The following is a 14,143-nucleotide window of genomic DNA, read 5'->3' as shown; positions in this document are numbered from 1 at the left end:
GGAAGATGGCAGTATAGAAGGAGGCGAAAAAAGCATTCAGGTTGTGGAGGGAGGAAAAAAAAAGAGGAAATCTAAGGTTTAAGAGGTATCAAGGCCATCTAGAAAGACTCAGACAGCATTAATAAGGGCTTGGTCAGCAAAGCAAGCTGTGCCTTAGAGACCTGGAAGTCTAGGGATAAAGTCAGTTCTTCTAAAACTTGAACTGAGTTCTTGCAAAGGAAATTAATTCAATTGTGAGATTTTCCTTACTTGTATAAATAGAGGGAGCCATACATATTGAGGTTAAAGACCTTAAAGACAAGCTAGGCATAGCCCAAATCAGAATGCCTTATTCAGTTTTCAGTAAGGCTAAGATGACTGTGTCAAAGTAAAGGCCAGGTGGCTAATGGAAACACAAAAACAACATCCAAGAGGGAGGAAAAATCAAAAGAGTTTCAAGTGCTGGAACCAGGTGGTCTGGGCTGCTTGGATTCAAGGGTGTTAAAAGAACTAGCTAATGAAACCTACACCTGGTTGTGCCATCCCAACCAGCCTGGTTTATCAGCAGTTAGCTAAGTAAAACCACAGCAAAGGTCCTGTTGCTTTGCCAGGCAGCTGGACCGCTTCCCTTGGGCCTGCCAGCTCCCTTATGGAAATATTTGGCTCTGGATTTGAGATGGAAGTCCCACCTCCAGAGGGGCTGCACAGACAAGCACATGTAAACAAGGCAAGGGAGTTATTCCAGCTCTTTGCAGTCACTGTCAGGCCCAAGGAAGATGATGGAATTTATGCATTAATAGGTACAGATGAACATTCTTCATAAGCACCAATGCCTTTATCATAATCTGCTGAAGGCCACCAGGGCTCTGAGTCACTGTGTACCCATTTGCCTTTCTTTTTGCCTTTTGCCATTTTTCTGTGGATATTTTTTTTTTTTTGCCTTGGCAGAAGCAACACCATGGGGGTGAGTGCAGCTTCTACCCAATTTCTGGGTAAGGTGCCTTCTGCACAGGGGAAGGAGAGCATATGGCCCACAGCGTGTTTATTTCTCAGCCAGGATTCTTTCAGGCTTGGCAAATTACACACTGCTTGCTGAGGAGCAACACAAGAGCCAAGTTCGAATTTCTAAAACTGAAAGATTTAATTCATCGCAGCACAGAGAAAATGATCTCAAAAACACCTGTAAGTGTGAAAAAATACCTTTTGTTTATGCTCAAACAAAACAACTAAGAGGAAGTTTAAAAAAAAATCAGCTAGAGTAAAAAAAAAAATCTCTGCAGTCATCCACAGGAGACTTGAGGCAGCTTCTGCTAGGCACGAGCTAGAGCCAGGCTCCTCAAAATACCTCAACAAGCAGGGAGGTCCACGGGTCCAAGGGGATAATGTGGTACAGGCTCAGGCCATTAGAAGGAAAGGGGCTGCCTGATAATGCAGAATGTTAACTTCTGGAGAGCTCCATTAGAGAGCATCTTTTTCTTACACTTTTGCTTTTTCCAAGCCCCATATTTTTCCCTGTGTGTGCTTAGAAGATTTTCTTTCTCTTACATCATTTATTTTTATTGTGCCATTTTCCCTCTCTTCCCCCTTTTCATTGGCCCTGTGTGAGTGTTTGTTTAAACCATTTGCCTGCTTTCATCTTCCATTTTTCTTCTCTCCCTCTTTCCAGGAGTTCTCTAGCTGTGATTATCCTTACAATTCACATCAGCTTTCCTCCCTCCTACTCCAGGATGGGCTTGAAGGAGGCATTGATTAAAGCTAAAACCTGCAGCAGGAAAATTTCTATCAGGCACCAGCTTCAGGGTCCAGTGGCTTCCATGAGCTCAACTCTCACTTTTAGTTTTTCTCCAGGATCAGTTTCAAAGTCCCAGGAAATCTACAAGGACAGGGCTGAGCTGGCACTGAAATGGCAAGCCACAGCTCCTCTTGAGGGCTGATCTGTGTCCTTGGAAGCCCTCAGCCCTGGGAGAAGGCAGCAGGGATGTGGCATGGAAAAGCTTTGGCACGGGCCGGGTTTCACCTCCCTTCCCCTGCCTTTTGATCCCTGAAAGTTCCCTCTTGCTTTCTGAGTGCTAGACCACACTGTGGAATGCCATGGTGGCACAGCTTCACACAGCACTCCTTGAGTGGAGTAATTACAGCCTTCACAATATGCCTAAAATGTAAGGTTGGGCACTTCAGTTTTTCTTCAAATCCTCGCCCTCTTCCCTGTCACCAGCCTTGCCTGAAGGCCAGTGCTCCTTTCTTTTTTATTTTTCTTTTTTTAAAGATATGGATGTAAAGAGGGTGTTTTGGTTTGAATTTGGGCTGATCCACTTTTTCTTTTTTCCTCTTAAAAATAATAATACCAATTAAAACTGCAATTGCAAGGAAAATAGTTATTTGAGATAAATAAATACTTCTCAGTGTACAAACCCACCCGTTATATCCTTACACTCCATACCATGGTCTTATGGTGTGCTGGTGAAACTGGGGGTAAACAAAACTGAAAGTAGGACTGATTTCCCCTGCAAAGGGGAAGAAGGGAGAGATCACCAGAGCTGTTATTTGCAAAATAGAAAATGAAGCTGGTTTTATTGAGCTGGTTGAAGTTTAGTGGCGTTCTGTTGAAATGCCACATTCCTGAATCCCTCATTCCCGAATCCGTCAGGGGTTTGTGAGTGGAACCCCTGGGCTGGAGCAGAAGGGGGTGTGTGGGGAGGTGCCAGCAAAGCCCCTTCTCCTCACAGGCTTTGAGAAGAACTTCTGCTGGCCTTCAGCTCTTAAAGAGTATTACAAAAACAGCTGCCCCTTTTAGAGCCCTTTGTTTCCTACTTCATCACCAGATATGGAGACACTGGAAAATTCCTGGAAGAAAACAAAAATACACCAAAGTCTGACAGATCCTGTGTGTTCTGTGGGCAGAACAAACTGTATGGAAAACACAGGGAGGAGAGATGCAGGTGAAGAGAGGTGAAAGGAAAACAAATCAGCTGCACGCAGAGGTCTGGTGTCAAACATCAGAGGGATCTGGTTTGCTCAGATACTGCATGGCAACCGGGGGCCTGGGGGGAGGAGAGGTCTGCAGCCCCTCCCTGAGGCTGGGTGACAGAGGAAATGGGTGAAGCGATCCGCTCTGCTGAGCCTGCTGCTGGAGCTGGAGCTGTGAGCCAGCGGATTCCATCCCTCCCTCCTAATCACTGCTTTTTCCGAGGCAAAAAGCACCCCCAGAAGTCTGAAATTAATGGATTTGTAATTTCCTTAGTCTGTCAGATGGTGCCATTCTGAGAAAGGTGGCTTTGCTGTGGGCAGTCTGATTTAGAGAGAGGATTAAGATCCCTGTGAGACACAATAAGTCACAACATTACATTACAAAGAATCCAATAGAAATATTTCTGAGGGAGTACAGGAATGTGCTTTCAGGCTTCTCTGAAAACACTGGCCAGAGATGATGTTTCACTGTGACCCAGTGTATGGAAATGGAGTCATATATTTGATCCCAGTAATAGGCTGAAGATTCCCCTGGTTAACAGACAGCCACACACAGACACAGAGATATGCAGGCAGTGCCTGTGTCCCCAGCAGCAGCCCAGGGCTGTGCAGAGCAGGGCTGTTCATCAGCCCTGCACATCACCTTGAACATCACACCCATCCCACTGCACTGGTGCTGTGTTTATCCACAAGGGCGTGCACCCTTCAAATGGTGGAGATCTGCCATTTCTGATAGGTAACAGAATCAGAGGGTAAAAATGTGATTCTTCTTTCTGATTTGAATCTGTCTTCAGCTTCCAGCCCTTGTATCTGGTTTTGCCTTCTTCGCTGGATAAAAGAGCTCTTTAAGGAATTTCTTCCCTCATGAAGGTATTTTTATCCACCATGGTCAAAAGCATCTGTCCGTTCTTTTTGTGGTAAGCTAAATGGATTGAGCTCTTTAAGTCACTCGCTGGCAGGCATTTTCTGCCACAAATCATTTTTTTGTCTACTTTTTCTGCTCTGACTCTAAAATGTAGATGTCTGATTGCATACATTTTTCAAGTGTCATTCTTCTGATGCAGTGTGCAGGATAAGCTACCTCCTGGCTTCTATTTGCTTTTTATATTTAATATCCATTCGCTCACATGACACAGAACAGCACAGAAAATTATGTTTGTTCGTCTCTTTTACACATTCCCAACCCTGCTCTCCAGTCTATGTCTCTTGCAGCTTGTTGGGCAGTGCTTAGCTCAGAGATGTGGAATGCCCATCCTCTGTTGATTCCTGCCAGTAGCTGCCTGGAACAGCCCCCTTTTCCCTGAGGTGCCACTTTGGCCCCCGGCCTTCAGCAGGAGCAGAGCTGGCTCCTCCAAATACACCAGTCTGTGCACAGAGGGATGGACAATGGGCAGGCCTGGGTGTCCCCACCTGGCTCCTGGGGCTTCAGCTGGTGCTCGTTCTGCTTGTTCTGCAAGGAAATTGCGTGATTGCTTTTGGCTGCAGTTGGGGGATTGAATGACATGTGCAAGGAATAAATCACCGCATGATAAGGAAGAGGCACGAAAGATTTGAGACAAAGAGGAAAATGTCGTTTCCACTTCCCTTTGTTATCATTTTACTGTGCATAACTGTACATATCACACATATGTTACTCTGAGCTCCTGCAGAGTATTCCATCACACCAGCAGAGCCCTGGAAATTCACTGGGAGGACACAGGATTTATCTTCCTGCTGCTTAACTAAGGATTGGCTTATCCATAGGGGGCAACTCCTGTGGAGGCATTAAGTGAGCAGTCAGATCCCTGCACAAGTTCATCTTGCCCTGCACCTGTCCAAACCTACAGGCCTGTCCAGGTGTGCTGTGCTGACCATTTGGAACTGCTGACCATTTGGAAATGTTGGCCATTTGGTCACATTCCAGCTCTGGGAACAGGCAGCTCTTTGGCTCCTTCAATCCCTGCTTTTGTTCCCAGGGGCCAAGCTCTTAATTCTGTCCTGGGCTGCCTTAAAAGTGGGCAGCTGAGGCTGCAGGGGCAGGAGGGCTGCCGGGAGGCTGATGCAGGGCCTGAACCTGCTCTGTGTCACAGCTGAGGCCCTTGGCACCATTGTCCCTTTATGTTAGCAGCCCTTGGCCTCACCTGTGCCTGGGCGAGGGCCCTGCAGTGAGCTGCAGCACCGCTGCTCCCCGCTGGAATGCCTGTGACTCTGCTGAGCCACGGCGAGCAGGAGAGAGCTGTCTGCAGCCTGAGAGCAGCACACAGCGGCTTTGCATGGCGTTAAACAGAACCAGAGCGACAAGTGAGAAATCAAATTGTACCACTTTCCCAGATAGCATGAGCTGAGAACACAATCTGTGTTTCCACTTCCAGGGCATCTTGTCACCGTCCTCAGGGACCAGCTGCCCACAGAGCAGCCTGGGCACAGGGCAGGAGCTGGGCAGTGCCCTTGCTGCTGCAGATCCCTGGAGTTGCAGGGTGAGCCAAGCTGTGTGCATGGGCACATCAGAGGGGTGAGATGCAGCCACAGGCTGGGGGCTGATGGGGGTGTCTGGAGTGCAGCAAGAGGCAGCAGTGCCGGTTGGTGGAGAGAGGAAAAGGCATAGGGTGTAGGAAGGAGAAAGGGATAGCGAAGAATGAGGAGGAGGAGCAGGAAGGCTCAGGGTGCAGTAGGAGGATGTGGGAACAGTCAGGCAGAGCAGGAGCAAAAAGGGCTGTCAGTGAAGCTTGCATTAGTTTGGGTTTTAAGCTCTGTAAATGTGAAGGTGCTGCACTCAGCCTGAGTTGTTTGACTCAGTGTTCAGCCCCTGTGTGAGGCTGCGTCTGGGTCTGGAGCTGCCATGGCTTGCAGCAGGCAGCCCTGTGGAGCACAGTGCTGCTCCCTCCGTGCCCAGCTCCTGCCACACTGCCAGGTGCCATCTCCCCTTGGAGCACAACAGCAGCAGTGCCAGCTGCAGGGCTACAGCTCTGGGGACAGAGCTCTGCTCCAGGGGCTGGGGAGCATTTTCCTGCAGACACTCTTTGCCTGGGCTGTGCTCTTATTTACAGGACACACAATGCAGAGCTGCTCCCAGTGATCTCAGAAGGGCTCTTCAGCATCGGTTGGGAAGAGTTTTTGCCAAGAACAAAATGAAAAGGTGAAGAAATGTTCTAGGCAGGAGGGTGGTCTAGATGAAGGACTGGCTTTAAGAGCAACAGGAAGTTTTCATGATGTACCTCGAAATGACTGAACACACAACACTGGAAGTGACACCTGTGTGCTAATCTTCTGTTTCCTTCAGCTGCTGCCCAGTTCACCGGGCTCACGTCAGCTGGTGGGGCTCCTTTCAAAACTGTCTTCCTTTTAACCTCCAGCATTAATTTATAACATAATTCATCAGAGAATGGAGTGCTTTCTGTGTGGAGTGAGCTGTCCCTCAGCTGTACCTGTGTGTGCATTGGGAGCCAGGACAGGAGCTCTGTAGGAAGGTTTGTTTTTAGGCAATTCAGAGAGGACTTGGGCTGCAGCCCCAAAGGCAGCTGAGCACTGAAGCTAGCAGAGGAAGCTCCAAGGGATGTCACAGCATGCCCCTCGGCTCCGGGGGCTTCCCCCTCCTTTTTCTTCACCTTGTGGTGGCTGCAGCAAAGGCTCCATTATTTGGCAGCATGGCCTTGCTTTTGTCTATAAATGGAAGCAGTTGGCCATGATCCCAATATAACACAGGATAGTCCTGTGCACCAGTTATGCAACTGGGAGCTTGATGACTTCATCAGAAGCTGGGGGAGGGCCAGGGGTGGTAGGAAAAGGCTTTTGCCATCAGCTCTGCTGGAGACAGCCAATAAATGTGTGTGTTCCCCCAAAGCAAAGCAAGTAGGAGCTCAGCAACAGGGGTGGGTTTGATGAAGGGTTTGCTGCAGGAGCAGCCGAGGGATCCTCAGTGATTCCTGGACCTCAGCTTGGGGCAGACCCAGCCACTGCTGCAGCCCTGGCCTTAGGGTGCTGCAGGGACTGTGCTGGACCAGGCTGTAAAATGCAAAGTGGGTGATGTGACTGGGGGAGAAGTAGAAAGAGGAACAGGGAGAGAACTTTCAAGCCAATATAGATGTTAAAAGGGAAAGAACCTAAATATTGGAGAGCTGCCTTTCAGCAGAGCCCTTCAGGGAGTATCTGTGAAAAGTAGAGATGTGGACAAATTGTATTTGTTATTTCCATGGGAGAGTCCTTGAAAACCCGACCCTCATGCAGAAAGGCTGACCCTCATTTCCCAAGGTACACTCCAGCATTGAACTTAACCCTTTCCCTGAGTGGGTGGCGTGGGTGCTGCAAGATGCCCTTTCTGTACACCCAGATCACACAGTGATGGCAAAACTCAAAAGCCAGCGAGGCAGGTGAATCCAGACCTCACCCTGGCAGGCCTTGCACAAAGGATGCTAAAGCGATACAGATCCTTTCCATCGAGTTGGTGGCTTTGAATAAGTACCTGCCGTCTCTATTCATCGGTTAAAGAGGTTCTACGGGCTCTTATCACCCGAGATAGGGACCGGGCCCGCAGTTTGCAAACACGGCATCGAGAGCGGCGTGGTGCGAGCCGAGCCCCCAGCGAGCGCTGGCGGTGAGGCCGGTTTGCCCGGGCCGCGGGACAGCCAGCCTGGGGCAGGGGGGCTCGCAGAGTCCCGGGAATGCTCCGGAGGCCGGCAGCGAGTCCCGGGAACGCTCCCGAGGCCCCGGGAAGCGGCGGCACCGCTCGGCTCCACCCGGGCCGGGCCGCGGGTCAGCAGCGCCACCTGCCGGCAGCGCCGGGACACCGCTCCGTTTTCCTTCCTTTTCCTTCCTTCCTTCCTTTTCCTTCCTTCCTTCCTTCCTTTTCCTTCCTTCCTTCCTTCCTTCCTTCCTTCCTTCCTTCCTTCCTCCCTTCCCTCCCTCCCTTCGGGACGTGCATGGGATTTCCCTCCCTCCTGACCTTTCCTCAGTGCTTTTCCCAGCACTAAAAGGCAGCAAATTGGATTCAGAACACGAAGAGAGAGTGGCGTGTGTGCAGGGAAGGCGCTTGCCCTGAGTCCTCCCAGCCACACACACTGGTGCAGTGCTGCAGGATGGAAATCTTGAATAAAGACATAAAGGAGTTAAATCCTGAGGCTCTGGAGAGGAATTAGTGCTGCCAGCTCCCACTGTTCATTGTGTGTGCCCAACACCTTGGCTCCTCAATCCAGGGGGCCATGGTAAATTGCTATGTTAAATGAAGAGAGGGAAACTGAAAGGAAGAGAAAATATAACATTCTACTTGAGAAAGGAGAAAAAGTTTAGAAAAACATTACTCTGAAGCAGGGAAAAAACTTAGCTCACAACTTCATTGTTTCACTAGTAATTAATTATAAAGTGCTCCTGCTTTACTTGAGGGGCTTTGAATTACAGGAGAAAAGGGGAACCTATTCCCTGTGGGGAGCAGTCCATGGCTTGTTCTCCAAGCTCCAGGCTTCACACACAGCCTGTGTGCCACCTCAGCCTGGAGAGCTGCATTCCCTGCCTATGCAGCAGCCGTTAATGAGGCACTCCCTGTCTCTGTCTCTGTGCACAGGAGCACCAGGCAGTACAGTAACAATGCATTCCCTCTCTCTCTCTGTGCACAGGAGCACCAGGCAGGAGTGCCGCGGCCCCTGCAGCCGGCGGGCTCCAGCAGCATGGGCACAGGCTCCAGCCCCGGGGGACACTTCCTGGGCAGCCAGCCCCAGGCAGCCCTCATGAAGCAGATGCTGATGGAGCAGAGGGCGCAGCTCCACGTGATGGAGCAGCAGAAGCAGCAGTTTCTCCGGGAGCAGAGACAGCAGCAGCAGCAGCAGCAGCAGCAGATCCTGGCGGAGCAGGTACGGTATCCATCTGTCTCCAGAGCATCTAGCACCAGCTCTTCCTTCTAGATTTGGGAATTATCTCTGTGGGTCCTGTCAGGGTATTTCAGCAATGCTTGTCAAAGAAGAGGCAACAATCAGCCCTACCATTAGCTTGGCAAATATTACCCGTTTTTCCAATAGTCACATTGGATTTTAGGCACTGGAAAAGTTAGCTCTTAACCTGGCATCTAGTGGTGCACTTAGTCCAGCAGAGGCAGACTCAGCTGCAGTTACAGTCACGGGTCCTCTCCCCTGCATTTGGCAGTCACCACTCCCCAAATATCATTCACTGAAGCACAAGAGGGAATGTGCCTTAGTAATCCCTTTCTGTTTTGGCTCAGGAATGCTCCAAGGCTGCAGTGCTTGGGTCAGGATGCAGTAATGCTTGCAGCTGAGTGTTATAAGTGCAGACATGGAGCAAAGCCTTGCACCAGGAGCTCAAGCCTCTAGACCTTGGCAGGGCTGAGGGAAAGAAGGTGTGTGTGTGGCTACAGCTGCCCTTAGACTTAGATGGGCAAAGTTAATTCATATCCCTCCCTCTCCTTTCTGCCTGAAGACAGTTCAGCTCGTGCTGTAGAGGTCAGGGTGAAATGGCTGTAAGCAAGGAGTGATGATGGTGTTGGCCTCAGTGCATGTTCCTTTTTGAGCCAAAAAGAGTCTGAGTGCTGAGTAGCCCAGGTGCTCTGAGGAGGACTCCAGATGACTCTGCCTGTCTCTCCAGAACACCTCACCAAATAAGAACCACTGCAGGTTCTGCAGTTTTGCCACCAGCCTGTTAATTAATTAATCATCTCTTCCTCTTCTGCTTTGTTTCTGTCCTTCATTTTCAGCAGATGCAGCAGCAGTCACATTTGCCTCGGCAGCATTTGCATCAGCAGCGAAGCCCATATCCAGTGCAACAGGTCAACCAATTCCAAGGTAAAAGTCCAGTTGTTTTTCCTGTTTTAGAGTCAATGCCCTAAAGGTAGCAAATGTGTGAAGGCTTATGCAGTTTGTGACTACCAGGTTTAAAGCAGTGTGCCAGAAGAGGAATACAGGCTGTTGCACACACCACATATTTTACCAAAGACAAATGCCCAAGTTTGCATATTCAGTTAAGTTTGTATTTTCCTTTCTGCTCTCTTCAGTGAAAACTGCTTGTTTTTTCTTTTTTTCCCCCTTTTTTCCCCCCCCTTTTTTTTAATGACATTTGTTTTGCCTCTTTAACATCCAGATGTCATGGATTCATTCATAGATTTATCTTGTTGACCCCTACTCTTATGGGTTTTTTTCCTGCTAGCATTTCTGAGTTTATCTTGGTTTTGCCCCTCCTTCATTCCCCACTTTATCTAATTCAACGAGCAGAGAATTTAAGAGAGGTCATCCTTATCTAGAGAAGAGACTGATAAATGTCAGGTGTGGGAAACACAGTAAAATATATGAGATGTAAATAGAGGGTTTTTTAAATTATCTCAAAAAAAGCACAAGTATTATTTTGATGTGCTCCTAGGTAACTGAAGGATGTAAGTGCACTCATTTTGGCTTAGGAAAAGAAGTTAATTCTGAGCTTTTTAGGTGAAAAGCATCAGCTGAAGTCTTCACTAACCATGATTTCTATATAGACATTAAATGAACACACACTTGTGCTGTATATTCATGGTAATACCATGTAGATGCAACAGAAAACAAGGGAGGCAGTTCTGGACATTCCAGATTGCCATTCTGGTTCCCAGGATGTGAACAGGCAGCCACATCTTCTGCTGGCATATATCAGGGTGGCCTCTTCTAATCACATCCTCATTTTTATCTTTGGCACCATAAGTTCTGTATGGAATTACTTTTTTCCCCAATAATTCATTTCCAAAATCAAGAAGTGTGAGTGCACAGCCATCCACTGAGATGCATACATACAATCTCTCTGCATTCATGCTTCTTTGAAACACTGCCTTTGCATGTATTATTTAAAATAAAGAGAGAAGAGTTTAGGCTAATCTGACAGAGCAATGAGTTCATTTTCATAAATGAACTAATTTAAATAGTTCACCATTTCTTCCTTTTTAGTCACATGAATGTAATCCAGTGCAGTAGGTTATGTGTAAATGAGACCAGAAGGTGGCCTAAAACCTTGGCATCTGTTGCAACTCTCATTTAACTACTCCTTGTCTGATCTCCCGTCACTTATGCCACGTACAGTAGTTAACAAAAGTAGTATGTGAGCCTCTTGCTGTTAGTGACTCTTTTGGAGCTTTTCAACTGCCATTCTCAATTAAAAAATAGCTAAAGATGCATTAAGATTTTTACATTATCTGTATCTTAAGCACTTGCTCGAGTCATCATAAAAAGACTTTTTCTAATCATAAAAACAGCTGATCTAAGTTAAGAAAAATGGGAACCCCAGTGCCAATCATTAAAAAAGCAGTTTGATAGCATGAATAAAGTAAAAGCTGCCACTACACATGGCCTGTTCCAGTGAGATCCAGATGGTCTCACTTCATGCTACAAAATGTTTCATTTCCAGCTGTGTGTTGGAGCTAAAAGCATCCACCAGAAGCTTGTGGTGCTGCAGAAAATGGAGTTGTAGCCATCCTCTGTTATATAATAGAATTACATGTATAGAAATGGTGCTTCCTTTATCCACCTGTTTCTCATGGAAACCAAGCCAGCATCAATAACAGGGACCAGTGTTCTGTTGTCTGCCACTGAGGGACAACCAATAGGAGCTGATTTAAGAACATTCAGATTCTGTTGTACGGTTCTGAACCCTTAAGCAATGATTTCATATTTATACCTGGCATTTAATAACATTTGGGCCTGCAGAAGTTGTGTGCCTCAGACACTCTGAGCTTCACCTGCAGAGTGTTGTATTTAGTCAGTGACTCAAATCTGCAGAATCTGACTATTTAGTTAGTGACTCTGACTGGTGTATTTGGTAGTGACTCAAATCCACAATGGACCCATGGTGTAATCTGAGCTCCAGGTAACTGTCTTTATTTAAAGATAGTAAATATAGAAGCATATTGGCTTCCCAGAAATCAATAGCTCTCCCCTACCCGTGAAAGTAAGACACAAGCATGGTTAAGTTATCTGTCACGGTGTGGAATTTAACAAGGCTAGGATCTTCTGGTTTCCCATCACTGGCCTAAGGTGAAGTAAAATGTGCTTATAGTATTGATTCACTAATACACTCTCCCTGCTTTAAATGTCCACAAAAACCCGATTTTTCTTCTTTCCATAGAATTAATCAGTAGCTATGCTATAGAAAATCCATTCATTAATGCCTCCTGAGCTATTAAAAGAATTGATTGGCCTTCTGAGACTGACATTTCCATTTTCAAGGCTTAGTTTTGAACGACAATGAAGATATTTAATGGAAACCTTCAAATGGTAAAGTGAAGTTCAGCTGCTTCAAAGAAGACCCATGGAAGTTTTTCCATTTGCTTACTAGAAGCTGAATTAGGTGTAGCTGAAGAAGATAAATGCTGCTGAGGATGCTCCTACAGATTGTCTCTTATGCAAAAGTGCGTTAATTAAGATTTGCAGGTCTGTGGGCTTTTCCTTACCTTCCTCCCTTTTTGGTGCAGGTTCACCCCAGGATATGGTGGCTGTGAGGAACCAGGTAGCCCTGCAGAGCATGAGAACATCCCGAATGATGGCCCAGAATGCGAGCATGATGGCCATGGGTGCCTCCCAGAGCTCCAGCACGCTGCTCACCACGGCAGGCCAGTCGGATGTGGGAGTGACTCCTTACAGCAACGCCTCTGCCAGCCAGCCAGGAATGTACAGCATCAGCACGGGCATGAGCCAAGTGTTGCAGCACCCAAACCAAAGTGGCATGAACCTGGCGCAGAGCACGGGCCAGGGGGCACAGCAGGCTGCCTCTGGACAAGCAGTGGGAATGGTTGGAAGTTTTGGTCAGAACATGCTGGTGAACTCTGCTCTTCCCCAGCATCAGCAGCAGATGAAAGGACCTGTGGGCCAGGGCTTGCCGAGGCCGCAAGCGCCACGACTTCAGAACCTGATGGGGCCTGTCCCTCAGGGAGCACAGAGCTGGCAGCAGCGAGGCCTGCACGGCGTACCTGGCAGGACTAGTGGCGACATGGGGCCCTTCAGCAACGGCACCGCGTACGCCGTGCCAGCGGGGCAGCCGCGGGTGCCCAAGCAGCACTTCCCTCAGGGCCTCAGCCAGACTGTCATGGACTCAAGCGGCACCGTGAGGGCCGTGAACCCGGCCCTGGGGAGGCCACTGCTGCAGCCCCTGCCTGGGCAGCAGGCAGGCAGCCAGGCCAGGCCCGTGGGGATGCCAGCAATGAGCCAAGGGGTGCCTGCCATGCCGGGCTTCAGCCAGCCCCCAACGCAGCAAATGCCAGCTGGAACCTTTGCTCAGAGCAGCCGAGGCCCGGCCTATGAGAGGAATCCCACTCAGGACATATCTTACAACTACAGTAATGGAGGAGCAGGGGGGTCATTCTCCAGTTTAGCAGAGGGCACAGACCTTGTGGACTCCATTATTAAAAGCGGACCAGGGGATGAGTGGATTCAAGAACTTGATGAGTTGTTTGGAAACCCCCAGTGAATGGGATTGTATAGTCTGGAGCTTTGGTTATGTTTTGTTACGCTTGAACAAGCAAAGAGGAAGTCAGATGTTCTCCCCATCCCTGCATTGTTGGTTTTTGTGTTGGTTTGGGGTTATTTTGGGGTGTTTTTGTTTTTAACTGTACAAACCAAGCTGATCTGTAGCCAACTTTGGAAGATTCAGGGGACGATGAAAACATCAACATCCCAAAACTGTCACCAAGCAATCCTTGTTGTGTGGCAGTGCCCACTCTCTGTGTGTGTGCGCGTGTGTCAGAATGGAGAAACTGGAAAAGCCAGCTGATGTGTGTGGCTGGGAAGATTCCTTCTCCCCCCACTCAAAACAAGGCTTCATTGCACAGTGGTGAGGGGGGTCCTGGTACGTCCCATCTCTTCTGACTGTGCACATTGCAGCTTCCAGGGAAGCAGAGGGAAGAGCTGGGAGCAAAGCCTGCTGACACTCAGGGGTGATAGCACAGCCCTGGTCAGAAATGGGGCAAACAGGTCTGGGGCAGCCATGGCCAGGCCGATGGGGCTGGCTGGGCTGTCCTGAGGAAATGCACAACACTCACATGGCAAACCTAAACAGTCACAGGGAGGTCACCGTTTTCACTGCACAGTGATAAACCCCACTGCAAGTGCAGAAGAACATAAATCTGGCAGTGTTGTGAGGGCAGATTGATTATGTGACTGCTGCTGGGGACAGCCCAGTGCTGGGTTAACTTAATGAACTGCTTAGTCCCCTTGGGACTTGAAATAATGTTTCCCAAGCCAGAGCACTTGGCATGGCCCAGCTGTCTGGG

At 48.5% G+C, this 14,143-nt stretch overlaps 1 protein-coding gene across 2 annotated transcripts in view; it reads left to right on the top strand.

The window, feature by feature from the left end:
- The window catches only part of MAML3 (mastermind like transcriptional coactivator 3), a 157,780-nt gene extending 144,172 nt beyond the window's left edge, over window positions 1-13,608 (top strand). The window contains exons 3-5 of one of the 2 annotated variants that reach the window (XM_054295873.1): window positions 8,532-8,765; window positions 9,623-9,707; window positions 12,350-13,608. In XM_054295873.1, the coding sequence (XP_054151848.1) occupies window positions 8,532-8,765; window positions 9,623-9,707; window positions 12,350-13,341 (1,311 nt within the window). In that variant the 3' untranslated portion in view covers window positions 13,342-13,608. Of the gene's footprint in view, window positions 1-8,531; window positions 8,766-9,619; window positions 9,708-12,349 lie in introns of both variants that reach the window. The other variant, XM_054295872.1, reaches the window with a different exon arrangement.
- The last annotated feature ends 535 nt before the right edge of the window (window positions 13,609-14,143 follow it).

This window comes from Melozone crissalis, unplaced genomic scaffold, assembly GCF_028551555.1.
Source record: "Melozone crissalis strain CALT ecotype California unplaced genomic scaffold, PUWL_Pcris_2 ptg000006l_1, whole genome shotgun sequence".
Taxonomy (NCBI): Eukaryota; Metazoa; Chordata; class Aves; order Passeriformes; family Passerellidae; genus Melozone; species Melozone crissalis.
This window is presented reverse-complemented; position numbering and strand designations above follow the sequence as displayed.